The sequence below is a fragment of the Sycon ciliatum genome, chromosome 12 (assembly GCF_964019385.1).
Source record: "Sycon ciliatum chromosome 12, ocSycCili1.1, whole genome shotgun sequence".
NCBI lineage: Eukaryota > Metazoa > Porifera > Calcarea > Leucosolenida > Sycettidae > Sycon > Sycon ciliatum.
The window spans coordinates 1,051,822-1,079,529 of record NC_088654.1 but is presented as its reverse complement, the minus strand read 5'-3'; the positions used below and the strand labels follow the sequence as shown (position 1 = coordinate 1,079,529).

The window sequence follows — 27,708 nt, the reverse complement described above, 5'->3', positions numbered from 1 at the left end:
ATCTGAGCCAATGCCACATGGCTATAAACATCGACAGAACGAGAGGGCTTACCAGACTTTGGCAGGTGAGGACGAGTCAAAGTCGAAGCCCCAGGCGCGGTGAGACCAGACGAGGTGACGGAGCTCGCGGCTGGTGCTGGTGGAGACAACGACGCTGTTGCGCCCGACCCGCCAGGGACAGATTGAGAAACTGGAGGCCGGCGAACCGCGGGAGCGAAACTAGCAGGTAAGGCGGAAACGTGCTCCTCCTGAACGCCTACTGCCGATGAATCCAACAAGGAGACGGCTGGCTCTGGCTCTGCCAGAACGGGCGGAGTAGCAGAGGGTCCGCAATGCCAACTGGGGCAACAGCTAGTTAAGGCAGCACCGCGGAAAGGGACGACGTGATAAGAGCCTGGAACTCGGCGGTCTGCGCAGCAGAGAAAGCCGACCGGTCTCGCCGTGGAGGCATTATAACAAGATAATCCGAACACGGACGGACCACTGAACAGAAAGCGAGAGAAATTACCAGCCTGACACGGAAAGCACTTCTTGTCCAAAGGAAAGACAAACCAAACTGCATTCATTAAGCTACTGCAGCGCACGTAAAGGCAACAGTAGCAGCAGTGCAAAAATTCAAATTACAGATCATACTCGGCACAGAATAATAATTAATGGTATGCATCATGAGACCATCACTGCGCATGTGCCCGCGTGGGCTAACTTGGCTTTGATACTCAAAGCCGGCATTTATTATTCTTGATGAAGAAAGGGAAAGGAAAAATGTTACGAGTTATGACAACTGTCCACCAACGTAACCAGATCTTATACAGACAGCGAGTGCGACAAAATGGCTCAACACTGACTTTATTCATCATAACTAAATTGGCTCACCATCTCAGTTCAACTTTGCACACCTGATGAGCCATCATGACCTATTCTGCAAAACGTACGCCGTGTGGAACTACTTGTTATTGTACATAACTAGTCCATCATACATGATAGTGGAGTTCAGTAGGATGTTGGCGTTTCGGTTTGTCGCAATTCGTCTTTGCTTAGCTTCCCCTTCTATGTTTATTAAATAAACTTGAGCCTCCCAAGTTGGGTGGTCTGTTGCTTTGCGTCGTCGAGTTGTAGTAAGGCTGGTCTGTCCAATAGTCCTACTAGTTTCGTCATCATTCAGTAACTTTCGGCATTCTTTGTTGCCAGGATGCGTAACTCGTGCTCTTCTTCCTTGCGCTTTCCTTCCCCTCTTGGACCGAACCTGAGCCTTCCAAGTTGGAAGTTTGTTGGTTTGCACCTCGGAGAAGTGCTTGAGCTAGGTGTCAGGTCGCAGAATGTCTCAGTACTCCTTGTTAGTTTTGTGCCATTTTGTCGCACTGGCTGACTGTATAAGATCTGGTTACGTTGGTGGACAGTTTGTCATAACTCGTAACATGTTGTCCTTTTCCTTTCTTCATCATAACTAAATTGGCTCACCATCTGAGTTCAAATTCTTTAACTTATATTAATATAATTGTGAAAAGAAGAAAGACAAAGTGTGACAAGTTATGACTAACTGTCCACCAACGTAACCAGATCTTATACAGTCAGCGAGTGCAACAAAATGGCATTGAGTCCCTCTTGGACCTTTCCGAACCTGAGCCTTCCAAGTTGGAAGGTTGTTGGTTTGCGCCTTGGAGAAGTGTTGGAGCTAGGTGTCAGGTCGCCGAAGGTCTCAGTACTCCTTGTCAGTTTTGTGCCATTTTGTTGCACTCGCTGACTGTATAAAATCTGGTTACGTTGGTGGACAGTTAGTCATAACTCGTAACATTTTGTCCTTCTTCTTTTCACAATTATTTAATTGGCTCACCGTCCGAGTTATTTATACTTCAAGTATTACAAAATAATTGAAAAGCTTTGAATCGTTTTTATCAAAATCTCAATATTTGCCGGGTTGGAAGGTGGGAAACGTGTGGCTGCGAGTGCGCAGCTGACAATTTGATTCTCGTGCTAAAACAATGAGTTGTTTTAATGTCTGTGATGCCAGCTTTGCATAGTTGGCAGTTAGCTAGGTTATAATAATTATTAGTAATTGATTTATTAGTAGATTGAGTATTAGTAATTGATGTGTATATGGCAACACTTGTTGTGTAGCTTTCGACTTCGTAGTTCTCGGCTGAGGTTCATTAGTAGAATAGTACTTCAAATACAATTTGCATAATTTGCTCGGAGGCTAGAACTTTTGCAGTCTCCTAGAATCCCACAGAGCCGCGAAGAAAGGGGTTGAGCACAAAATAGGAGTTTCCTGAGCAGGATCAAATCCATGTGCAGGTCAGACCGAATTTGGGTGCGGTTCGAAGACGAGGACGAACTGACAGTGGACTGAGTGATCAAACAGCTGAAGGCAAGGTTGGCGAACTACTGTCTTGTACTGTCAGTAGGCTCCATGGCAGAGGAATATGGAGTGTGAGAAGGTGTAGTCAACATGGGGAGATCAGCGGGAGCAACGAAAACCAGCAAAAACCAAAACTACACACTTGGGAAATTTTCAGATATGATCAGCGAGAGCAGCAGAAAACAAAAACACACACATGTTCAAATATGCGCTCCCAACCAGGAAAGAGCCGAGAATGTATTTTGGAGAACCATGGCCTTTCGCCAAAACACTTCCGGAAGTTCGACTACTTGTTCGACTCCTGCCACCACATTCCAGAAATAATTCCGAAATTTAGAATCCAAAAACTCTTTAGTATTACAGTGCAGTACTCAGCAGTTTTTCAAGTTTTATTTGTTGAAGTAAATTGTTGACCGTTCTTTTTTGTTAGGACTGTTTTGATAATTTCTGTTTCGCCTATTCTGCAGTTGCATGCGTATAAGTATCTCATTCCAGCCCGTCCCTATTTCTTCCTTCCATTTGGCAAATGCTGGTTTTTATACATTGTATAAATACTCAAAGCTGACCGATAAATGCTCTGCATTCGGAATCGTCACCTGTTGGGTATAATATTGATGATGAGCTTAGTGTAGCTGTTGGCGAGCAAGCGGAGATCATGACTAAGCAGTGTCATAAGCGGGTAGTTTATTGTGATGCATGTCTTGCATCTCCTATTCATGGCGTTATTTGAGAAGTGTGGAGGATGATGCATGTTGATGATGGGCCGCAGCGGCTGCCGCAGCAGCCGTCTATGCTAGCCATATCTCTGTTGGGCCCACTTCCAATACTTGCAGTTCATTACCCAACGATTTAGCTTGTTTTCGTTCTTGCAGGTCTCAATTCAACAGTTTGTTCCCAAAGCTGTGACAATGCCCCAAAAGGAGAGTTTACTTGCAACACTGGCTATAGATGTATCGGTGCTTTATGGAACTATACATGCCACAGTAAGTACCTACTGTTAGAACACCACTCTATACATGCCAAAGTAAGTATCTACTGTTAGAACACCACTCTAAATATGCCAAAGTAAGTACCTACTGTTAGAACACCACTCTATACATGCCAAAGTATGTATCTACTGTTAGAACACCACTCTATACATGAATCCATACATCCTGTACACACACTTTGTACACACACTTTGTACACACTCTCTCTAACGGTCTCTAGGCTACACTGCAATTGATATACATTAGATCAAATTTTCGGGCAAGGCCCATCATCAGGAATAGGTCTACTGTAGACAAAACAGGGGTTTATATGTATGTGACAAGTACTAGTGGCCAAAGGTGTGATGGTATAGCGTAAAATGTTGCAATACCACAGGAAGCGAGATTATTATTCTTTGTGATATGTATGAAGTGAAAATATAGTGCAGTGATAGTGCAGGATTACTAGTGTGAGTACAAAGCAGAAAAATACACACTTCTAGCAACACTCACACACATACCTACACCCACACACACACACACACACACACACACACACACACACACACACACACACAGTGCAAAAATTCTTGCACAAATTATGACAGATATATTTACACATTACCCAACAGTCGCCAACCATTGTCACTGTTCACTGCCGGCTTCCTCTTCCTCATGAACAGTGCCTCCATGATTCTGCGGTCAAGTTATGACCGTTGCTTGCTGGCGAGAACTGCGGTGACGATGGGAAGGTGTGCTGCTTTTGTCGATAATGGTCTCGCCATGGCTTTTCCAATGTCGCGTTCTTGGCTTGTCTGTAGTGCTCCTCAGTCCTCTTGCGTGTTGTCCTTTCTGTTTCCCCGACGTATTCTTCTTGACAGATGGTACATTTCATAGAGTACACCACATCTTGGGACATACAAACATTACGCTTCAGACCACCATCGCATGCACGACATTCCGCCGGCCGACCCCGCCCCCTCTTCTCCCTCTGCCGCTGTACCGTCCTGGGGCATTGTGGCTTGCTGAATGACGACGAGACCATCATATTCTTTACTGAGCGACCGGACGTAAAGACCACACGCACATCTCTATCAAACGACCTGACCACTTGACGAACCCTCCTTGCAAGCTGGTCATTTAAGTACGGTACCTTGACAAGTGACGTGTACTGTCGTTTCCCCTTCCGATGTGGTGTCTGCTGGTGGGGCTGCTCTCGGAAACAGCAGTACATTACACCTAGAAAATTAACGGCCAAGCTTGGCCGCACAAAACATGACACTTCACTTGAACAGTTTCAACCCAATTATACTATCCTTCTGTACACACAAATTAGGCTTGTACAGACGCTGATAGATAGCTTCCAACACTTTTAACTGTAGTCCATAACAATGACGACCACGGCACAATACAGTGAAAGAAGAGTCGGAATACGAATTGCAACAATCAGGACTGGCCAACAGATGATTGTACACTGAAGACTTGCTACCACGAAACCTACGCACACCACTAACACTCTCACCGGCACTCTCACGATCACTACAATCGTCGCTCTCCGACTCATTGCTCCCTTCGCCGTACGTCCCATCATCCGCTTCCTCTCCGCTCTCTCTGTTATCCCGCCTGACTTGGTCCATTGAACGGGACTCGGCCGTCACCCTGCTGTCACGTCCCTCCTTGCGCCCTTGTCCATTGAGTGCGTAGCTTCTGTTGTAGTTGGCTGTTGATCGTCTTGGTCTTTCAATAGTGGGCTTGGATGGTAGATTAGTTGTGGTTGCTGTATATTGCATTGTTGGTGATGGTGTGGGAGCTGCTGATATGCAGGGTGGGTCTGTAATGTACTGCTGTTGTTTGTTATCACTCTGTACCTTTCTCTTCTTTGTTCATTTTTCAGTTGCAAATTTAGTGTTAGTACACACATTCGTTATTGTTCTCGCCTTCATTGATAAAATTCACACTTGTAAATTTCACTGCTGTTGTTCTTAGTGTTATTTCTCTAACTAATATTTTCTATAATAGTTCAATTTTGTTTTCATTGTCCTTTAGTACAACGAAGATTCCTGATGAGTGTTGTACGAAAACTTGTTTGAATCCTCATTTTCTCTACACCATTTCTTCACATTTTCATCGTTTTATTGCACATTGTCTCCAAAGTTTTACATTATATGAATAAAGTGTACCCAAATGTCGATCCAGCTTGTATTACTGATTGCGGTTATCAAATACTATTATTATTAATATTATTATTATTATTTATTAACTGGTTTGAGGGAAAGAGACAAACGGGAAAAGTCTGAAGAAAAAATTGACTGTCACCACCAGGACTCGAACCAGGGACCCTCGCTTGTAGCCAGCGATGCTCTAACCACTGAGCTATGGTGTAGTCGTCATCCAAGCAGAGACCGTTCAACGTTTTCTTCAGACTTCGTAACTCACACTTCCTGTGAATCCACACAGGCGGGTGGGACGCAGCCCTCACTGTAACCCACACACTTCACGTACAAACTAGCACGCGGGGAGCCCCAAGTCATAAAATATTAACTGGTTTGAGGGAAAGAGACAAACGGGAAAAGTCTGAAGAAAAAATTGACTGTCACCACCAGGACTCGAACCAGGGACCCTCGCTTGTAGCCAGCGATGCTCTAACCACTGAGCTATGGTGTAGTCGTCATCCAAGCAGAGACCGTTCAACGTTTTCTTCAGACTTCGTAACTCACACTTCCTGTGAATCCACACAGGCGGGTGGGACGCAGCCCTCACTGTAACCCACACACTTCACGTACAAACTAGCACGCGGGGAGCCCCAAGTCATAAAATATTAACTGGTTTGAGGGAAAGAGACAAACGGGAAAAGTCTGAAGAAAAAATTGACTGTCACCACCAGGACTCGAACCAGGGACCCTCGCTTGTAGCCAGCGATGCTCTAACCACTGAGCTATGGTGTAGTCGTCATCCAAGCAGAGACCGTTCAACGTTTTCTTCAGACTTCGTAACTCACACTTCCTGTGAATCCACACAGGCGGGTGGGACGCAGCCCTCACTGTAACCCACACACTTCACGTACAAACTAGCACGCGGGGAGCCCCAAGTCATAAAATATTAACTGGTTTGAGGGAAAGAGACAAACGGGAAAAGTCTGAAGAAAAAATTGACTGTCACCACCAGGACTCGAACCAGGGACCCTCGCTTGTAGCCAGCGATGCTCTAACCACTGAGCTATGGTGTAGTCGTCATCCAAGCAGAGACCGTTCAACGTTTTCTTCAGACTTCGTAACTCACACTTCCTGTGAATCCACACAGGCGGGTGGGACGCAGCCCTCACTGTAACCCACACACTTCACGTACAAACTAGCACGCGGGGAGCCCCAAGTCATAAAATATTAACTGGTTTGAGGGAAAGAGACAAACGGGAAAAGTCTGAAGAAAAAATTGACTGTCACCACCAGGACTCGAACCAGGGACCCTCGCTTGTAGCCAGCGATGCTCTAACCACTGAGCTATGGTGTAGTCGTCATCCAAGCAGAGACCGTTCAACGTTTTCTTCAGACTTCGTAACTCACACTTCCTGTGAATCCACACAGGCGGGTGGGACGCAGCCCTCACTGTAACCCACACACTTCACGTACAAACTAGCACGCGGGGAGCCCCAAGTCATAAAATATTAACTGGTTTGAGGGAAAGAGACAAACGGGAAAAGTCTGAAGAAAAAATTGACTGTCACCACCAGGACTCGAACCAGGGACCCTCGCTTGCAGCCAGCGATGCTCTAACCACTGAGCTATGGTGTAGTCGTCATCCAAGCAGAGACCGTTCAACGTTTTCTTCAGACTTCGTAACTCACACTTCCTGTGAATCCACACAGGCGGGTGGGACGCAGCCCTCACTGTAACCCACACACTTCACGTACAAACTAGCACGCGGGGAGCCCCAAGTCATAAAATATTAACTGGTTTGAGGGAAAGAGACAAACGGGAAAAGTCTGAAGAAAAAATTGACTGTCACCACCAGGACTCGAACCAGGGACCCTCGCTTGTAGCCAGCGATGCTCTAACCACTGAGCTATGGTGTAGTCGTCATCCAAGCAGAGACCGTTCAACGTTTTCTTCAGACTTCGTAACTCACACTTCCTGTGAATCCACACAGGCGGGTGGGACGCAGCCCTCACTGTAACCCACACACTTCACGTACAAACTAGCACGCGGGGAGCCCCAAGTCATAAAATATTAACTGGTTTGAGGGAAAGAGACAAACGGGAAAAGTCTGAAGAAAAAATTGACTGTCACCACCAGGACTCGAACCAGGGACCCTCGCTTGTAGCCAGCGATGCTCTAACCACTGAGCTATGGTGTAGTCGTCATCCAAGCAGAGACCGTTCAACGTTTTCTTCAGACTTCGTAACTCACACTTCCTGTGAATCCACACAGGCGGGTGGGACGCAGCCCTCACTGTAACCCACACACTTCACGTACAAACTAGCACGCGGGGAGCCCCAAGTCATAAAATATTAACTGGTTTGAGGGAAAGAGACAAACGGGAAAAGTCTGAAGAAAAAATTGACTGTCACCACCAGGACTCGAACCAGGGACCCTCGCTTGTAGCCAGCGATGCTCTAACCACTGAGCTATGGTGTAGTCGTCATCCAAGCAGAGACCGTTCAACGTTTTCTTCAGACTTCGTAACTCACACTTCCTGTGAATCCACACAGGCGGGTGGGACGCAGCCCTCACTGTAACCCACACACTTCACGTACAAACTAGCACGCGGGGAGCCCCAAGTCATAAAATATTAACTGGTTTGAGGGAAAGAGACAAACGGGAAAAGTCTGAAGAAAAAATTGACTGTCACCACCAGGACTCGAACCAGGGACCCTCGCTTGTAGCCAGCGATGCTCTAACCACTGAGCTATGGTGTAGTCGTCATCCAAGCAGAGACCGTTCAACGTTTTCTTCAGACTTCGTAACTCACACTTCCTGTGAATCCACACAGGCGGGTGGGACGCAGCCCTCACTGTAACCCACACACTTCACGTACAAACTAGCACGCGGGGAGCCCCAAGTCATAAAATATTAACTGGTTTGAGGGAAAGAGACAAACGGGAAAAGTCTGAAGAAAAAATTGACTGTCACCACCAGGACTCGAACCAGGGACCCTCGCTTGTAGCCAGCGATGCTCTAACCACTGAGCTATGGTGTAGTCGTCATCCAAGCAGAGACCGTTCAACGTTTTCTTCAGACTTCGTAACTCACACTTCCTGTGAATCCACACAGGCGGGTGGGACGCAGCCCTCACTGTAACCCACACACTTCACGTACAAACTAGCACGCGGGGAGCCCCAAGTCATAAAATATTAACTGGTTTGAGGGAAAGAGACAAACGGGAAAAGTCTGAAGAAAAAATTGACTGTCACCACCAGGACTCGAACCAGGGACCCTCGCTTGCAGCCAGCGATGCTCTAACCACTGAGCTATGGTGTAGTCGTCATCCAAGCAGAGACCGTTCAACGTTTTCTTCAGACTTCGTAACTCACACTTCCTGTGAATCCACACAGGCGGGTGGGACGCAGCCCTCACTGTAACCCACACACTTCACGTACAAACTAGCACGCGGGGAGCCCCAAGTCATAAAATATTAACTGGTTTGAGGGAAAGAGACAAACGGGAAAAGTCTGAAGAAAAAATTGACTGTCACCACCAGGACTCGAACCAGGGACCCTCGCTTGTAGCCAGCGATGCTCTAACCACTGAGCTATGGTGTAGTCGTCATCCAAGCAGAGACCGTTCAACGTTTTCTTCAGACTTCGTAACTCACACTTCCTGTGAATCCACACAGGCGGGTGGGACGCAGCCCTCACTGTAACCCACACACTTCACGTACAAACTAGCACGCGGGGAGCCCCAAGTCATAAAATATTAACTGGTTTGAGGGAAAGAGACAAACGGGAAAAGTCTGAAGAAAAAATTGACTGTCACCACCAGGACTCGAACCAGGGACCCTCGCTTGTAGCCAGCGATGCTCTAACCACTGAGCTATGGTGTAGTCGTCATCCAAGCAGAGACCGTTCAACGTTTTCTTCAGACTTCGTAACTCACACTTCCTGTGAATCCACACAGGCGGGTGGGACGCAGCCCTCACTGTAACCCACACACTTCACGTACAAACTAGCACGCGGGGAGCCCCAAGTCATAAAATATTAACTGGTTTGAGGGAAAGAGACAAACGGGAAAAGTCTGAAGAAAAAATTGACTGTCACCACCAGGACTCGAACCAGGGACCCTCGCTTGTAGCCAGCGATGCTCTAACCACTGAGCTATGGTGTAGTCGTCATCCAAGCAGAGACCGTTCAACGTTTTCTTCAGACTTCGTAACTCACACTTCCTGTGAATCCACACAGGCGGGTGGGACGCAGCCCTCACTGTAACCCACACACTTCACGTACAAACTAGCACGCGGGGAGCCCCAAGTCATAAAATATTAACTGGTTTGAGGGAAAGAGACAAACGGGAAAAGTCTGAAGAAAAAATTGACTGTCACCACCAGGACTCGAACCAGGGACCCTCGCTTGTAGCCAGCGATGCTCTAACCACTGAGCTATGGTGTAGTCGTCATCCAAGCAGAGACCGTTCAACGTTTTCTTCAGACTTCGTAACTCACACTTCCTGTGAATCCACACAGGCGGGTGGGACGCAGCCCTCACTGTAACCCACACACTTCACGTACAAACTAGCACGCGGGGAGCCCCAAGTCATAAAATATTAACTGGTTTGAGGGAAAGAGACAAACGGGAAAAGTCTGAAGAAAAAATTGACTGTCACCACCAGGACTCGAACCAGGGACCCTCGCTTGCAGCCAGCGATGCTCTAACCACTGAGCTATGGTGTAGTCGTCATCCAAGCAGAGACCGTTCAACGTTTTCTTCAGACTTCGTAACTCACACTTCCTGTGAATCCACACAGGCGGGTGGGACGCAGCCCTCACTGTAACCCACACACTTCACGTACAAACTAGCACGCGGGGAGCCCCAAGTCATAAAATATTAACTGGTTTGAGGGAAAGAGACAAACGGGAAAAGTCTGAAGAAAAAATTGACTGTCACCACCAGGACTCGAACCAGGGACCCTCGCTTGTAGCCAGCGATGCTCTAACCACTGAGCTATGGTGTAGTCGTCATCCAAGCAGAGACCGTTCAACGTTTTCTTCAGACTTCGTAACTCACACTTCCTGTGAATCCACACAGGCGGGTGGGACGCAGCCCTCACTGTAACCCACACACTTCACGTACAAACTAGCACGCGGGGAGCCCCAAGTCATAAAATATTAACTGGTTTGAGGGAAAGAGACAAACGGGAAAAGTCTGAAGAAAAAATTGACTGTCACCACCAGGACTCGAACCAGGGACCCTCGCTTGTAGCCAGCGATGCTCTAACCACTGAGCTATGGTGTAGTCGTCATCCAAGCAGAGACCGTTCAACGTTTTCTTCAGACTTCGTAACTCACACTTCCTGTGAATCCACACAGGCGGGTGGGACGCAGCCCTCACTGTAACCCACACACTTCACGTACAAACTAGCACGCGGGGAGCCCCAAGTCATAAAATATTAACTGGTTTGAGGGAAAGAGACAAACGGGAAAAGTCTGAAGAAAAAATTGACTGTCACCACCAGGACTCGAACCAGGGACCCTCGCTTGTAGCCAGCGATGCTCTAACCACTGAGCTATGGTGTAGTCGTCATCCAAGCAGAGACCGTTCAACGTTTTCTTCAGACTTCGTAACTCACACTTCCTGTGAATCCACACAGGCGGGTGGGACGCAGCCCTCACTGTAACCCACACACTTCACGTACAAACTAGCACGCGGGGAGCCCCAAGTCATAAAATATTAACTGGTTTGAGGGAAAGAGACAAACGGGAAAAGTCTGAAGAAAAAATTGACTGTCACCACCAGGACTCGAACCAGGGACCCTCGCTTGTAGCCAGCGATGCTCTAACCACTGAGCTATGGTGTAGTCGTCATCCAAGCAGAGACCGTTCAACGTTTTCTTCAGACTTCGTAACTCACACTTCCTGTGAATCCACACAGGCGGGTGGGACGCAGCCCTCACTGTAACCCACACACTTCACGTACAAACTAGCACGCGGGGAGCCCCAAGTCATAAAATATTAACTGGTTTGAGGGAAAGAGACAAACGGGAAAAGTCTGAAGAAAAAATTGACTGTCACCACCAGGACTCGAACCAGGGACCCTCGCTTGTAGCCAGCGATGCTCTAACCACTGAGCTATGGTGTAGTCGTCATCCAAGCAGAGACCGTTCAACGTTTTCTTCAGACTTCGTAACTCACACTTCCTGTGAATCCACACAGGCGGGTGGGACGCAGCCCTCACTGTAACCCACACACTTCACGTACAAACTAGCACGCGGGGAGCCCCAAGTCATAAAATATTAACTGGTTTGAGGGAAAGAGACAAACGGGAAAAGTCTGAAGAAAAAATTGACTGTCACCACCAGGACTCGAACCAGGGACCCTCGCTTGCAGCCAGCGATGCTCTAACCACTGAGCTATGGTGTAGTCGTCATCCAAGCAGAGACCGTTCAACGTTTTCTTCAGACTTCGTAACTCACACTTCCTGTGAATCCACACAGGCGGGTGGGACGCAGCCCTCACTGTAACCCACACACTTCACGTACAAACTAGCACGCGGGGAGCCCCAAGTCATAAAATATTAACTGGTTTGAGGGAAAGAGACAAACGGGAAAAGTCTGAAGAAAAAATTGACTGTCACCACCAGGACTCGAACCAGGGACCCTCGCTTGTAGCCAGCGATGCTCTAACCACTGAGCTATGGTGTAGTCGTCATCCAAGCAGAGACCGTTCAACGTTTTCTTCAGACTTCGTAACTCACACTTCCTGTGAATCCACACAGGCGGGTGGGACGCAGCCCTCACTGTAACCCACACACTTCACGTACAAACTAGCACGCGGGGAGCCCCAAGTCATAAAATATTAACTGGTTTGAGGGAAAGAGACAAACGGGAAAAGTCTGAAGAAAAAATTGACTGTCACCACCAGGACTCGAACCAGGGACCCTCGCTTGTAGCCAGCGATGCTCTAACCACTGAGCTATGGTGTAGTCGTCATCCAAGCAGAGACCGTTCAACGTTTTCTTCAGACTTCGTAACTCACACTTCCTGTGAATCCACACAGGCGGGTGGGACGCAGCCCTCACTGTAACCCACACACTTCACGTACAAACTAGCACGCGGGGAGCCCCAAGTCATAAAATATTAACTGGTTTGAGGGAAAGAGACAAACGGGAAAAGTCTGAAGAAAAAATTGACTGTCACCACCAGGACTCGAACCAGGGACCCTCGCTTGTAGCCAGCGATGCTCTAACCACTGAGCTATGGTGTAGTCGTCATCCAAGCAGAGACCGTTCAACGTTTTCTTCAGACTTCGTAACTCACACTTCCTGTGAATCCACACAGGCGGGTGGGACGCAGCCCTCACTGTAACCCACACACTTCACGTACAAACTAGCACGCGGGGAGCCCCAAGTCATAAAATATTAACTGGTTTGAGGGAAAGAGACAAACGGGAAAAGTCTGAAGAAAAAATTGACTGTCACCACCAGGACTCGAACCAGGGACCCTCGCTTGTAGCCAGCGATGCTCTAACCACTGAGCTATGGTGTAGTCGTCATCCAAGCAGAGACCGTTCAACGTTTTCTTCAGACTTCAGATTATTATTATTATTAACCCTTTGGAGTCCATGGTTCGATTCCGAACCATGGGCATTTTGTATGCATGTGGGCGCAGTCAAACTTTCGGTTCTCGGCCAAATCTTGACCAAATTCAACAATCGAAGGGTCTAGATGGTAGAGAAAACTCTCAGCTATCGCCTCGAACAGGTACGAAGTCTCTGTGATGAAGTTTTAGTGAGCGGCGAGCGATCAAACAGTTCGAAATTTCTGCGCTGCGTGCTGCGAGTCAGCAGTGCGTGAAAAATGGGATTTTCCCAGCTTCACGACAGGCGGCACGTGCCAGGACCGGCGCGGCGCGAAGTCACGGCAAGGTAAGCTTCTACTCGAAAAAATGTGAGCAGTTCCGAGCTAGATTCAGTGAAATGGCTACAGGAGACCGATTTCGTCTCAGATCTGGAGCTGGACTCGCGTTTGAGCCGCGTTGTGGCGGACAATGAATAGTTCTCTTGGCGAGTTTGGGCTCATTGTATTCCTCTCATCAAGAGCTTTCCAACGAGCCCAAGATCTTCAAAATCGGTGAAGTAGAACCAAAGTTATGTTGGAAGTGCGCATTTTCGTGACTGCCACAAATTCTGCGGAAGCAAGAAAGTTACGGACTCCAAAGGGTTAAAGAACTCTTCCTCTCCTCTCCTCCATGCGCTCTCACAGCCGACTCACTGCTACCCTCGGTAGCCATTACACACACCAACCAAGAAAGGGTTGCAGGTAGATACTGAAATTCCTCCTGACAGCTGTTGCGCCTTCATAAGGCTCATCAGAGAAAGTGATATTGAATAGAATGATATCAGGTGGAGATGGTCAGATTTATACTACAAAACATGGGCGCAAGATTACGGGCAAAGTGTGAGAATGAGAAGTTACAATTCTCCAGCAAAACAGCGAAACAGCTGTCAGGAGGAATTTCAGTATCTACCTGCAACCCCTTCTTGGTTGGTGTGTGTAATGGCTACGGAGGGTAGCAGTGAGTCGGCTGTGAGAGCGCATGGAGGAGAGGAGAGAAAGAGTTCTTTACATTTTATTGGCCGAATAGTACCGTTCACCATTTGAAATTATTATTAAAATTATTATTATTATAGCTACAAAGACAACAATAGCACTCCAGGCGTTGGGGCTGGGGTGTCCTGTGGCCACAGCACTGGTGTGGGTGACGGCGCTACATGTAGTTCCGGAACTCGCGTTACCCACAGCCAGGTGGATGGTGTAGTTGTCAACGGCATTACATCTCAGGCTGCCAGTCAGGATGGTCCTGTACACAGCGCAACTAGGTCTGGCGCCGACCTTCACCCAAGCGTGGATTGGCGCGATCAACCCCCTGCCTGGTTGAGAAGAGTTTACCCAAGTGAGATTTCCACTCAACGTCGAACTCGCGCTGGAGCCGGGGATGCGTCTTTAGCAGCGGCACCATCATCTTCACCAGCCAACACAAAAAGCCAGGACATGCCACCGCTGGTTCCTACAGCGCCTCCAGTACACTTGGCGGTGAACCAGGACAATGCTGAGTCTAGTCCCGCTCAGGAGAGCGCCAACTCTCGATTTCCTCCTACTCCTGGAGATGAACAGGAGATACTACCAGTGCAGGGCATCGGGCGAGAGGATCAGGGACAACTGTCCATAACGTCGTGCTATGATGAGATCGTTCAGTGGCGGAAGCAGTTCTTTCGTATCCTGACGGGGTCCATTGGCAATGCTTTTGTCACTCTATTAGTTGCAGAGCTTCGATGGTTCACTGACTCTGCTGGCACTGACTGCATCGCTCTCTACCGGTTCTCCGTGCTTCCTTCCCTGATGTTGCAGTCCACCCGTAGCCATAGCAAACCAAAGGAGAATACTCTGCATTTGCAGCGGCGAATGGCATAGTGGCAAGCGGGGAATTTGACGTCATTAATGAGCGAAGGCCGCTGCATGCAAGACTTGCTGTTTCGGCCTCGTAAGGGAGGCCGCAAGCGAGGTGAGGAAGATGAGGCTCGCCACTTCTCCGACCTCATGTGCCAGGGCCGTGTGCATGATGCACTTAGATGCCTGGATCCAGTCAGACGTGGTGAAGTGGGTGGTGTGCTGAACATCAAAGATACCGTACCTCTCCGGGATGGTTCCTCTTTTCCTGTCAAAGAGGCATTACTGGACAAGCATCCGGAGGCTCGGCTACCACCTTCTGAAGCCATGCTGCCTGGGGATGCCCCCGGTGTTGAAGGCCTACGTCTCGATGGCCTCACTGCTGAGTTTCTGAAATCCGTGGCGATGCACTTGGAGGGATCTGCAGGTCCGTCTGGGATGGACTCAGCATGTTGGCGGCGGATGTGCTCCTCTTTTAAGGGGGCATCAACCAGTCTGTGCCAGGCTATTGCTGACCTCTCTCGTCTTCTTGCTACCCGTGTTCTTCCCGCTGAAGGCCTGGTGCCGTTACTGTCTTGCCGGCTGATCGCCCTTGACAAGCAGCCTGGCGTACGCCCTATTGGCGTGGGCGAGGTGCTTAGGCGGATAGTATTGAAGGCTATTCTGCGCATTGCTTCCACTGACATGGAGGCAGCCTGCGGACATCTTCAGAAATGCGCTGGATCACCAGGTGGCATTGAAGCAGCAGTGCATGCCATGAAAGACATCTACAACGAATCGTCCACTGAGGGAGTGCTGTTGGTGGATGCCAGTAACGCATTCAACAGCATAAACCGACAGGCAGCTCTGCATAACGTTCAGCGCCTCTGTCCAGCACTATCCACCATTCTTCTAAACCCCTATCAGTCGGAGGCACGTCTGTTTGTGGCTGGTGGCGGGGAGATTTCGTCAAAGGAGGGTACTACCCAGGGAGACCCGCTGTCCCTGGCATTTTATGCATTGGCCACACTCCCCATCATTCGGCATATGCAGCAGCAACACGACGCCGTTAAGCAGATTTGGTATGCAGATGACTCCAGTGGTGCTGGCAGGATGAGAGCGATTCGAGACTGGTGGACAACAATCCAGGAACACGGTCGCCTGTATGGATATTTCACCAATCCGGACAAAACCCTACTTCTAGTGAAGCCCGGATTGGAGGAGGAGGCTTCACATCTGTTTGAAGGCACCGGTGTCCGCATTGTCACCGGCAGCACTAAATATCTGGGCTCATACATCGGGGAGCCTGATGATGTTGCCAGCCAAGTGAGGGAGAGGGTTGATGATTGGTGCAAGGAGCTACGCACATAAGCAAAGTTTGCCAGCACAGAGCCTCACGCGGCTTATGCAGCTTTGACTCATGGCCTGCGAGGTCGTTGGGTCTACCTCTTTTGTACGGTTCCCATTCCGGAGGACGGAGTATCAGCGTTGGACAAGGTAATCGAAACTGAGTTCTTGCCGGCTGCAACTGGTCGAGATGCATTCACCACGGAGGATTTGGTGATGCTCAGGCTGCCGACTCGTTTCGGGGGAATGGCCATTCCACACTTTCACAGCATGAGCGGGACAGGGCGCGACACTTCCAGAGCAATGACAGCAGCCAAGGTTAGTGAAATTCTGCAACAGAACAACACATCATGGACCAAGCAAGCACCGGAACGTGTTCGGCAAGATGCTATGACAGCCAAGAAGGATTTTGCCAGACAACGCGGCACAGCAAGTGAGGCTGAGTTCCGCCAGCTGCGGCAGTCGGCGTCGGCGGATATGGCGCGTCGTTTGGAGCATTTGTCCTCCCGAGGTGTCTCTAGCTGGCTCAACACACTGCCTATCAGAGAACTTGGATATCATCTGTCGAAGGGAGATTCCAGGGATGCGGTGGCGTTGCGGTATGACTGGGCATTCGTTGATGTGCCTACTACCTGCTCTTGTGGCCAACCGTTTAGTCCGGCCCATGCCATGTATTGCCCTACTGGTGGTGTCCCCACCATTCGGCACAATGAAGTTCGCGATATTCTTGCCGACTTACTTACTGAAGTTTGCTCGGATGTCGCTGTCGAGCCTCAGCTTGCTCCGGTTTCGGGAGAGGTGTTTCTGGCAGCCTCAACTATCACCGCCAACGATGCTCGCGCTGATATCCGGGCTCGAGGGCTGTGGACCAGGGCACAGAATGCTGTCCTGGATGTCCGGGTTTTTCATCCCGATGCTCCGTCCTATGCCACCAAACCTCTCGACAAACTGTTGGCGGAGCATGAGAGGAAGAAGAAGCTGCAGTATGTTGAGCATATCATCAATGTGGACCGTGGGACATTTACTCCACTAGTTTTCACCACGGTCGGTTGTTGTGCGCCAGAGTGCTCCAGATTTGTTAAGCGCCTGTGTGGCCTCATTTGGAGTAAGGACACGAAGTTGTATGCCCAGACAATGACATATGTCCGGTGTCGACTTGCGTTTGCATTATTGCGGTCGGCGATCATGTGCATCCGCGGTGCTCCATCGTCATATCACCGTCCTGTGAATGCATTGCGAGAGTTGGCAATCTCGGAGGGCCGGCTGTGAGGTTTTGGAGACGATGGTGGGCAGAACAGTGCCCTTGTATTTTCCTGTTTTTTGGGGCTTTTTTGGGGTTGTTTTGGTGTTTTTTGTTTGTTTTTTTGTTTCTCGTTTTTTGCGTTTTTTCACACATACCATTGTAGAAAGGAAAAGGACATATGGAAACGAGTTAAGAGTAACTCTCCACCACTGTAACTAGATACTATATTATACAGTCAGAAAGTGCAACAACTAGGCACAAAACTGACAGAGTACTGAGACATTCGACGTCCTGACACCTAGCTTCAACACATCTCCGTAGCGCTAACCGACAGCCTTCCAACTTGGAAGGTTCAAGGTTATGGGAAGACCAAAGAGGGGAAGGCAAGCGCAACGAAAACGAGCAAAAGCCACAGTCCCAACGGAACAAAGAATGTCGATTGTCACTGGACGATGACGAGACCAGTAGGCGATTTGACTGACTGTATAAAGTATCAAGTTACAGTGGTGGAGAGTTACTCTTAACTCGTTTCCATATGTCCTTTTCCTTTCTACTTTTATTATTGGCTCAATACCCGAGTTTCAAACATACAATTGTTTTCATTTTTTGGTGTTGTGTTCTAATCATTCGCCATGCCACTGTCAATTGTATTCTGTTTGCCCGTAAAAAGAGGCCTTTACTAGCTACAAAGACAACTAATTGCACAGTAAGCATTTCATATATGTCGACATGTATGTGTAAAATGTTGTACGATTATCGCAAGGCACACAAGGAAGGGAAAGCGAGGATTCGTTCAGAACTCTTTTCTTGTTACAATCATCAGTGAATCTACGTAACAATGGAATGGGAACTACTTGAACTAATCTTATATGGACAAATAAAAGTGAACGAAGGTGAAAAAGAGCGAAACAAAAGGTGATAATACTACATCTATTCAGTGGGGGGCAAGCTCAGCAGGGAAGAACAATGCATATGTGAAACGGTGCAAGTCCTCGGCACTCCGCAGCTGTCCATTGTCCGTCTGGGACAGATCGGTGTGGAGCTTTATTGGCAGTGTCACCCTCGGCCTCCCAAGGTACCTCCCCTCGGGTGCCTGAAAGTATCGTTCCATGCTCAATCGTGCTGGCGTGTCCTTACCCAGGCAAAGCACATGCCCGAATAGGCTCCAGCGTGAATTTCGGATCCAAAACATTATAGCTACGTGTTTTTCCAAATTGTGCTAGGTTGCAGTTTTTGTGGCTGCGTAAGGTGGAGCAGTCTCCACGACTCATGACTTTGCGAAAGAAAAAATTGTACTACAGAGCAAACATTTTAGCTTGCAGAAGGAGGCGCTGTTTGGCAAATTTGCCATCATTGGGTGCATAACTCAGATGGTGACAATGGCAACAATGATTAACCAAGATATTGCCGTGTTTCAACGTGCAACAGTTACCACATCATTGACTGCTGGCTGCTTTTTTTTGTCTTTCTGTAGATATTGACGAATGTGTTCGTGGGAATCATGCATGTCATTACAATGCCATGTGTAATGATACGGTTGGCAACTTCACATGCACTTGCAACGCTGGTTACTATGGAGACGGCGGACAATGTACAGGTATGCCGCTCACTGACAATGTGTGTTGGTCAAGCGGTATGTATGTCGCCCCAACTGTTCCTCTGTCTAGTTGTTTATCCCTCTCATGAAGTGCCTTTGCAGCATCGGATGATTCACTCTATTGGACCTCTGAAACAGAAAGGCTCCAGGCTGTACAGACAGACCTACCCACAAAAGGAAGGAAATGATTACTGTGTGTTATCTTCGAGTTTCACCCCCAAGCAATCATCAGAAAACAGTAAAAGCTAAAATCTGGCCCCCGCTTTTGTTGGGTCTTACCTCCGGAAAGCACTGCCCCCATCGGAAACCCAGTGAGAACCCAACATACCCATACAAACAAGCCATAAGATACACGAAAAGTTACCCAGAACTTCCCTGGACCGATGAGTAGGAGACCTCATGCTACAAGAGCCATCGACTGACTAAAGGTATTTTTTAACAGTCAAGCTTGCACATTCCCACTTCCTTGCCGTGGGATGTTTCAATGCTCATGGTCAGTTTGGTGCTAGATTGTGCAAGTCTGACTGTTCAAAATATGGTTCGGTTCGTGGACTGGATCCCATAACTTGTGCGCACATTTTTCCATGTCACAACTCACCACTCGATTTCTATTTTCGCCGCCTACGATATCAAATGAGATCGAAACAGGTAGCTGTCCACAGATTGAGTATGAATATGTTGGACTCAGTAGAGCGTCCAGCCCCTATATGATGTCCAACCCCTATATAGAGTCCATTGGTCCAAAATCCACAGTACAGAGTCCAAAATTGGAATCAACTGTGAGCTCAGTTTAGATGGACATCACTCCCTGTATAGAGTCCAGCCAAATGGCTTCACCCCTATATAGAGTCCATTGGTCCAAAATCAACTGTACGGAGTCCAAATTTTGAAATCAACTATAAAGATTAAAGAGTCTTTATGTGGACAACACTCCCTGTATAAAGTCCAGCCAATTAGGCATACCCTATCGAGTTCGAAATTAGACATAGGATCTGCTGTAAGCAGTGAATATTAACCAGAAAACGGCCTCTCCCTTATCCTTTACATCATTCACTTCTCAAGATAAAAAATATGTATTGAGGCGCCACTGCAGCCACTTCACTACATGAAAAACCCTACAAACACCATCCTCAAATCAAGTGGTCTCTACGCAGACGCTGCAAATTACAATATCTCAATCATGCAGTGTTGCCAAATTATTGTGCACGCACACACACACATGTTCACACCCACACAACGCCAAGAAAATACCTAGAAAAAAACAAGAATCGAAAGAGAATAATGTAGAGCCCAGGATCAATTATTTGTTTTCAAACTATTGCGCGCACACACACACACACACACACACACACACACACACACACACACACACACACACACACACACACACACACACACACACACAAACTTATAGAACGCCAAGAAAACACCAATAAAAGAGTAGAGACACAATACACACGCAACTCCAACAGCCATGCAAACGTCCACCCATTTACACGTAAAGTCAAGAGGGATAACAAATAATTATACGAAACGAATGCTTACGGGGACGGGTACACGCACGTTTACATACACATAGTTGTGTAAGAGAGTAACATGGTGCAGTGGTCAGCATAATACTAGCACATGCTGAGAGTGCAATAGAAAGATTCACCATTGCTCATGGCCATGCAAATGTTCAGCAGCACTCAGTTCCGCAAGCTTTTGAAGATCAGCACACCTGCAACAAATAGATAGCACAAGGATACGCTTATTACCGTAATGATGCATGGGAGCACACAACTACCAAGTTCTCAACGAATGTGATGCTCAATGAAAATCAATCCACTCAAAGACCTGTGAACAGGTGACGGTGGGGACAATAATCTATTAGTAATACGAGGAATAAGATCGTTTGTGCACACTCAAGACCCACAGACACACCGACATACATGTAGTGTACACAGTGTTTCACTGCAACTAAATTGAAATGAGATGATTTGAACAATCTGTAAAGCGTTGCTGTCAGTCAGTCTTCCCCAAGATGGAAATGCAATGATTTGTTGTCACGAGGCAGTTTCACTGACACAATGTCATGTTCGTGACATCAAAACGGTTACTTCAGGGAATACGAGTATTAGCTTGAAGCTTTTTCTTGTCATTGGCATACAAGCAATCCTCCTACTACTACTAGTACACTGGCACTGCGTTTGTGGATCCCATTGTATTTGACATCATACTATAATTTGTAGAGGAAGAGTGTCGTGGAGTTTCACATAATTTTCACAGGGATAAAAATACATTTCTCATGAAATAATTATAATAATTGATGATAGCTAGACGATCGTATACGATTGATGCAAAGTCCTTGCAGTCCTTGAGGTCTATTACGAAGTGGTTGATTACTTTTAGGGCATTCATTCAAGCAACATCAAACAAACACGATACGCTCCTTGAAAATGGAAACAAATTCAAGCATAACGACAGAACAGCAGACCAATCGAAACGAGTAAAAGCTTCCTTACCTCAGTCATCGTCCTGTCATGTAGTTGGACAGCCTTTTGACACGGTGGTACAGGCAGCTCTTGTCCAGTCAAACAGGGGTATCCTTGTGGCGTCGAACGAAAGAGAGTGTCAGTGTATCTGACTCGTCAGGTTGGAACTGTGCAGAACTTTTCTCTTTCTCCGCTTTCTGCTTTCATCCCTCGCTCTGATGAAACCGTTCAAACGTCTTACTGGCAGCAATGGCCAGCCAAACAGGGGATCCTTGTGGCGTCGAACGAAAGAGAGTGTCAGTGTACCTGACTCGTTAGATTTGAACTGTGCTGAATGTGGTAGTAGATACTATGTAGGTGTCACCTTTAGTACCCTGGTGTTAGTTATGTCACAATATGTACCTCGCACCTATTTACCTTATATTCGGTCTCTCTAGTATGTAACAGCAGTTCAGTCTTCAGGACAACATTGGCGCAGTGAACAAGCAGGACTCAAGATGGCAAGTTCTCTCGGCAGAGCCCCAAGTTCCTTTCAAGTCTCTGAGGACACGAACCAAGCTGAGGAATTCGCCTTGTGGTTGGAAGACTTCGAAGCCTACCTTGACCTACAGAAGATCGACGCAGCCGCGCAGAAGAGGAAACTGCTGCTGAATATTGGCGGAATCGACCTCCGGCGGATCACCAAAGGCTTGGTTGTGACCACAGCTGAGGCAGAAGGGGATGTCCCACCTGACACGTACACTCCTCTGAAAACGGCCTTGGAGAAGTATTTCAAGCCTTCCATCAACCTGACAGCAGAACGGCACAGGTTTAGAGGTCGGAAGCAGAGGAATGGGGAGACTATGACAGCCTATTTGTCGGCCCTTCGGGCTATGGCACACCAATGCAGCTTCGACAGCACCGATGTGGACACAATCGTGAATGGAGTCATCAGAGACCAGTTCATTGAAGGACTGCAGTCATCAGCTATAAGACGAGAACTCCTAGCGACCGCAGATCTGACGCTAACTGCGGCATCAGCAAAGGCAGTAGGAATGGAAGCATCTATACTGGACTCGCTACTGTACGAGCAGCCAGTAGCACCGACTCCGCAGCCGCTATCATCATCATCGACACCAATGGTAAACAGAGTCATGTCAGGAGAGGAGTCCAGGAAAGTGGCAGGAGCCTCGGCACAACCTCCTCGACATAAAAGGCGGAAAGGAGCGTGCAAGTATTGTGGGGGAGAACATACCCCGGGAAGATCCTTTTGCCCGGCAGGCCGGACTAGATGCCGGCACTGTGGGATAGTGGGCCACTTTCCTCAGGTCTGCCTCCGGAAAGACAGACTCAGCAATAAAATAGAGGAAGATACATTGGTGGTCGAAGACGAATTCGAAGAGGCTTATACCATGGAGCCTGCGGCAACGCTACGCGCAGCTCATGATCCCCGCTATTGGGTCGTGGACCCAAACGCCGTGCCTGTGGCGTCTGCCTGCCGACGACATGCTTTCAGCATCCGCGAGGAGGTCAAGGCAGAACTAAGTCGAATGTTGGAGGCTGGAATTATCGAACCAGTGAAAGAGGCGACTCCATGGATCTCACCGATAGTTCCTAGCCGCAAATCTAACGGCAAGCTTCGCTTGTGTATAGATTACAGGAAGTTGAACCAAAACATCATTCGGGAGAAGAGAGCCATGCCTACCGCTGAGGAAATAACAGCCCAAATCCACGGTGCAACGATTTTCTCGGTCTTGGACGCAGAGTCTGGATTCCACCAAATCCCGCTGTCATCCAGCTCACAGCCGTACACAACTTTCACGACGGAGGAAGGTTTGTTCCGATTCAAGCGGTTACCCTTCGGCATCTCATGCGCCCCGGAAATCTTCCAAAGGGTCATGTCTGACCTGCTCGCTGGTATCCCAGGAGTCTTCGTGTACGTAGATGATGTACTGGTCACCGGTGACAGCATCAAGCAACACGATGAACGACTGCAGCGAGTCCTAGAGCGACTACAAACGGCACAGCTGAAATTGAACAACGACAAATGTCAGTGGAAGCAAAGTGAGGTTAGATACCTTGGCAGCATACTGAACGCCCAGGGCGTCAATCCTGACCCAGACAAAGTGAAGGCAATCCTAGACATGCCTCTGCCAGAATCTCAGTCGGATGTACGGCGATTCCTTGGTATGCTAACATACCTCGGAAAATTCATCCCTGGATTAGCGGACGCAACGGCACCGGTCAGGACATTGGCAAAACGCGAGCCATTCGTCGCAGACAACTCGCTCTGGATGGAGTTCAACACACTCAAAGAGGAGGCCGCGTCTAGATTGTTACGTCTGTCGTTCTTCGACGTCACGCCAACCAGGGAGACGGCCATTAGTGTGGATGCATCTCCATGTGGCCTGGGAGCTATACTGTGGCAGAAGGACAATCATGGCCGCTTTCAACCCGTGTCATGCGCTAGCAAAGCTCTCAAGGATCCCGAGACACGGTATTCGCAGCTTGAGAGAGAGATGCTGGCTGTGGTTTTCGGCTTGGTAAAATTCCGCCAATTCGTACTGGGGCGACAAGTGATCGTATTCACTGACCACAAGCCTCTGGTGGCAATCGTAAAAAAGGAATTCGATCAGGTGCCAGCCCGATTGCAGCGATGGCTGCTGGCAATCCTCCCATACGACTTTCAGTTGACCTATACGCCAGGAACGTCAATGATTTGTACTGACGCGCTATCGAGAGCCCCCTCCCAAGCAGTGGAAGCCAGTCCGGCAGAGGCCAGGTCAATGAAGGAGTATGTTGGCTTAATCCTGGGGGAAGCTCCAATCTCTTGCGAAGATGTCAGGCTAGCCACAGACACTGATGGTCAGCTAAGTCGAGTCAGGAACAGAGTGTTACAAGGCAAGTGGAATACATGCGACGGCAGCGACGAGGTATACTTTCGAATAAGGGACTCGTTGTCAGTGGTTGATGACATCGTCATGCATAACAATCGCATCGTCATACCCGATACCTTGTATGACCAAGTCCTCCGTATCGCACACGAAGGCCATCCAGGACTCGACACGTTTCTGGACACGTAGCGACAAAGTGTATGGTGGCCGTCCATGAGCAAAGATGCCTCAGAATTCGCTAGGACATGCTCGACATGCTGGAAGAGGCAGCGGAATCCTCCACAACCCCTCCAACCGTCAGAAATCCTACCAGTCTGGTATCGGGTGGCGGTGGACCTCGTGGAGATCGAGGATCATCACTTCTTGTCGGTCATCGACTACGGATCCCGATATCCCGAGTTGCTCTTGCTATCCAGCACCACGTCGAGAGTCATAATACAAGCATTGTCGGAAGTATTCGCAAGACATGGTCTACCGGTGGAGCTAGTTAGCGACAATGGGCCACAGCTGGTGTCGGACGAAACAGAAACTTTTCTCCGGAAAGCAGGAGTCAAGCATATCAAGTCGAGCCCGCGGTATCCATGCTCCAACGGAATGGTGGAGAGATTCCATGGCGTCGTGCGCAGGCGATTGAGTGGGATGCCTTCATCACTACCTCTGAGACAGCGACTCCAGCAAGCGCTATTCGGCATTCGTACATCCGTGAATCGGATGATTGGGACATCACCAGGAGAAGCATTCTTTGGACGGGCCCTTCGAGGACGATTGCCGAATCTAGCTAACGGTCAAATCATCAACCGGGAGAAGCAAATTGACCAAAAAATGCGAATGGCCCATCAACACGATCAGAAGAGAGGCGTGCGGGAGCTCCCTGCTCTCGAGCCAGGCAGTAAAGTGGTACTGCAAGACGGATATAGTCAACCGGCCAAGGAATGGTGTGTCGTACGACAGGAAGGCCGTCAAGTGGTGGTGGAAGACGGTGTGCGCACGGCCATAAGAAACCGCCGGCAAGTCAGGGAGACTATCCCGCCATCAGCAACTGAGGCGACCACCGAGCGGAGCCGTAGCCCTGGGTCTGACAAAGATGCTGCAGGCACAACGGAAGAAGAAGCCCGAGCCGACAACAACCAGCCACAGCTGCCTCGACGTTCTAGCAGAGTGAGCATGCCTGTGGAGCGGCTGGGATACGATTGAAACAATTTTACTATAATAGCATGGCATCCTTAGTAGCCGGAGTAGTGACAATAGCAGCATTCATTCTATCAAAGTTATGAGCAAGAATAGACAGCAGTAATATCTTCTCGTTGCTAGAGTGTTTGGGTTGATCATTCTTTTCAACTTCTTGTTGCTAAAGTGTTGGGTTAATCATTCGATTCAGCAAGATATATGATCATTCGAAATTGATTTACTCGGTTGTTTTATTAATATATTGCGTTGCCCATTTCATTCGGTTGCTAGCTTTTTACTAAAGCATTGGAGTAATGTGGTAGTAGATACTATGTAGGTGTCACCTTTAGTACCCTGGTGTTAGTTATGTCACAATATGTACCTCGCACCTATTTACCTTATATTCGGTCTCTCTAGTATGTAACAGCAGTTCAGTCTTCAGGACAACACTGAACTTTTCTCGTTCTGCAATTTCTGCTTTCATCCCGCGCACTGATGAAACGTCTTCAGAGAACCACAAGACGCTTTCCAGATTTGATTTTGAACGTCTCCTTATCCTCCTTGGTTACCTCAAGACAGATTACTGTCAGCAACTGCACAGCAGAACTGGGAGCCATGGCTAAAGTGGAGAAAGGAATGCGCTGCCACGAGGCAAGCAAAACTGAAAATGTGTTTGTTCTCTTTCGGGCACAACACACAGGACGGCGTGACTGGATAAACTGGACTCCTGGACTGTGAATAGGGGACTTGTAGAAAAAGTGTACTCCTTATAGGGGATTGCGCGGCAGGATGAAGCTGATCAAAACTGAGTGGACTCCTGGACTCTGTATAGTGGATTTTGGACCAATGGACTCTATATAGGGTGCTGGACATCATATAGTGCTTGGACTCTATACTGAGTCCTACATATATATAACGTTGTACATTATACCAAGGATAGAAAAAACAAGAGTGTGCAACTCCGGATCTTTTTTGCACAATCTGCAGATACCCCCGCCCGCGGCGGAATTTTTGGTTGACGTCACCTTTTTTTCAGAAAAATGCGCATTTTGCAGCAGAACAGTGTGAGAGCACGTGCTGGGCACCGACCTTGTAATGTACAGCCCGGCCAAGTCCACGAGGCAAAACCTTCCATAAGACACGCAGCGCGTGCATCGTAGAAAAGATTACGTCAACAAATAATTCCGCCGCGGGCCAACCCATCCCGGAGTTGCACACTTTTGTTTATCTTCTCTTGATTATACACATTGTCCTCTAGTAGTACCTGACATACATACCTGTGTTTCTTTCTTTTTCTTGTCCATGCTCCTCTTCTCAACCATGAAGTCGTTACAAGTGATTCACCCGGGATGCCCAGGAGCGGCTCACTACTCCTTCCCACCATTTGTATCACCATGGTTACATTTACCCTGGCAATGATGACACTGATCGTGTGATTAATGGCAGGCATAATAATTTTGTTGGCGTCTCTGATTTCAATTTGAATTGCAAGCATGATTTTCGCCACATTTCTCGTTACTATTAATTATCCACAAAGTATGTTATTTATGGAGAGTTTGTTTGTTGTGTGTGTTTTCCCAAAAAGATTGCATTTCTTAGCCTGTAGGCACCGACAGCTTTCGGTGTAATGACAGTCTCCCTCTCACATGTTTGTGTAGGAATAGTTTGTGATTGAAGCTTGGAAGAGATTAGCTGGTTTCCATCAAGTTTAATCCTGGAAGTAATTGTATGGCTGTGCTTGCATGTGTGTATGAGTGTGCGTGTATGCTGACCCTCTTTCGCCTGGGTGTAGAGGTCTTGCAAACCCTCGCCCAGAGTCTTTTCACTCGCGTGCACCAGCGGCTCGAAAGGTTGTTCTGTCTCTGGGAACGTGGAACGTCAGGACTCTTGTCGACACTGACGGAAATTTGAATACGGCGTCCAAAGCAAAAAATCAAGGAAAGTTTGTTCGAATATTCGCGAGGAGAGAAAAATTGACCTTGTGTGTCGTCAGCTCGAAAAGTATGGAATGGACATCGTTGGCCTCCAGGAGACGCTTTGGTTTGGCTCTCATCAATATACTGTCGGAGATTGCTTAGTTTTGACAAGTGGTCGCCCAACACCGACTGGGGATG

At 48.2% G+C, this 27,708-nt stretch overlaps 1 protein-coding gene across 1 annotated transcript in view; it reads left to right on the top strand.

Annotated features, from left to right (window-relative positions):
* Positions 1–27,300, top strand: part of LOC135828703 (slit homolog 1 protein-like) — an 87,601-nt gene extending 60,301 nt beyond the window's left edge. The window contains exons 6-8 of the mRNA XM_065341126.1: positions 3,229–3,339; positions 18,958–19,080; positions 26,921–27,300. Of these exons, the coding sequence (XP_065197198.1) occupies positions 3,229–3,339; positions 18,958–19,080; positions 26,921–27,030 (344 nt within the window). The 3' untranslated portion in view covers positions 27,031–27,300. The remainder of the gene's footprint in view (positions 1–3,228; positions 3,340–18,957; positions 19,081–26,920) is intronic.
* Positions 27,301–27,708: the final 408 nt, after the last annotated feature.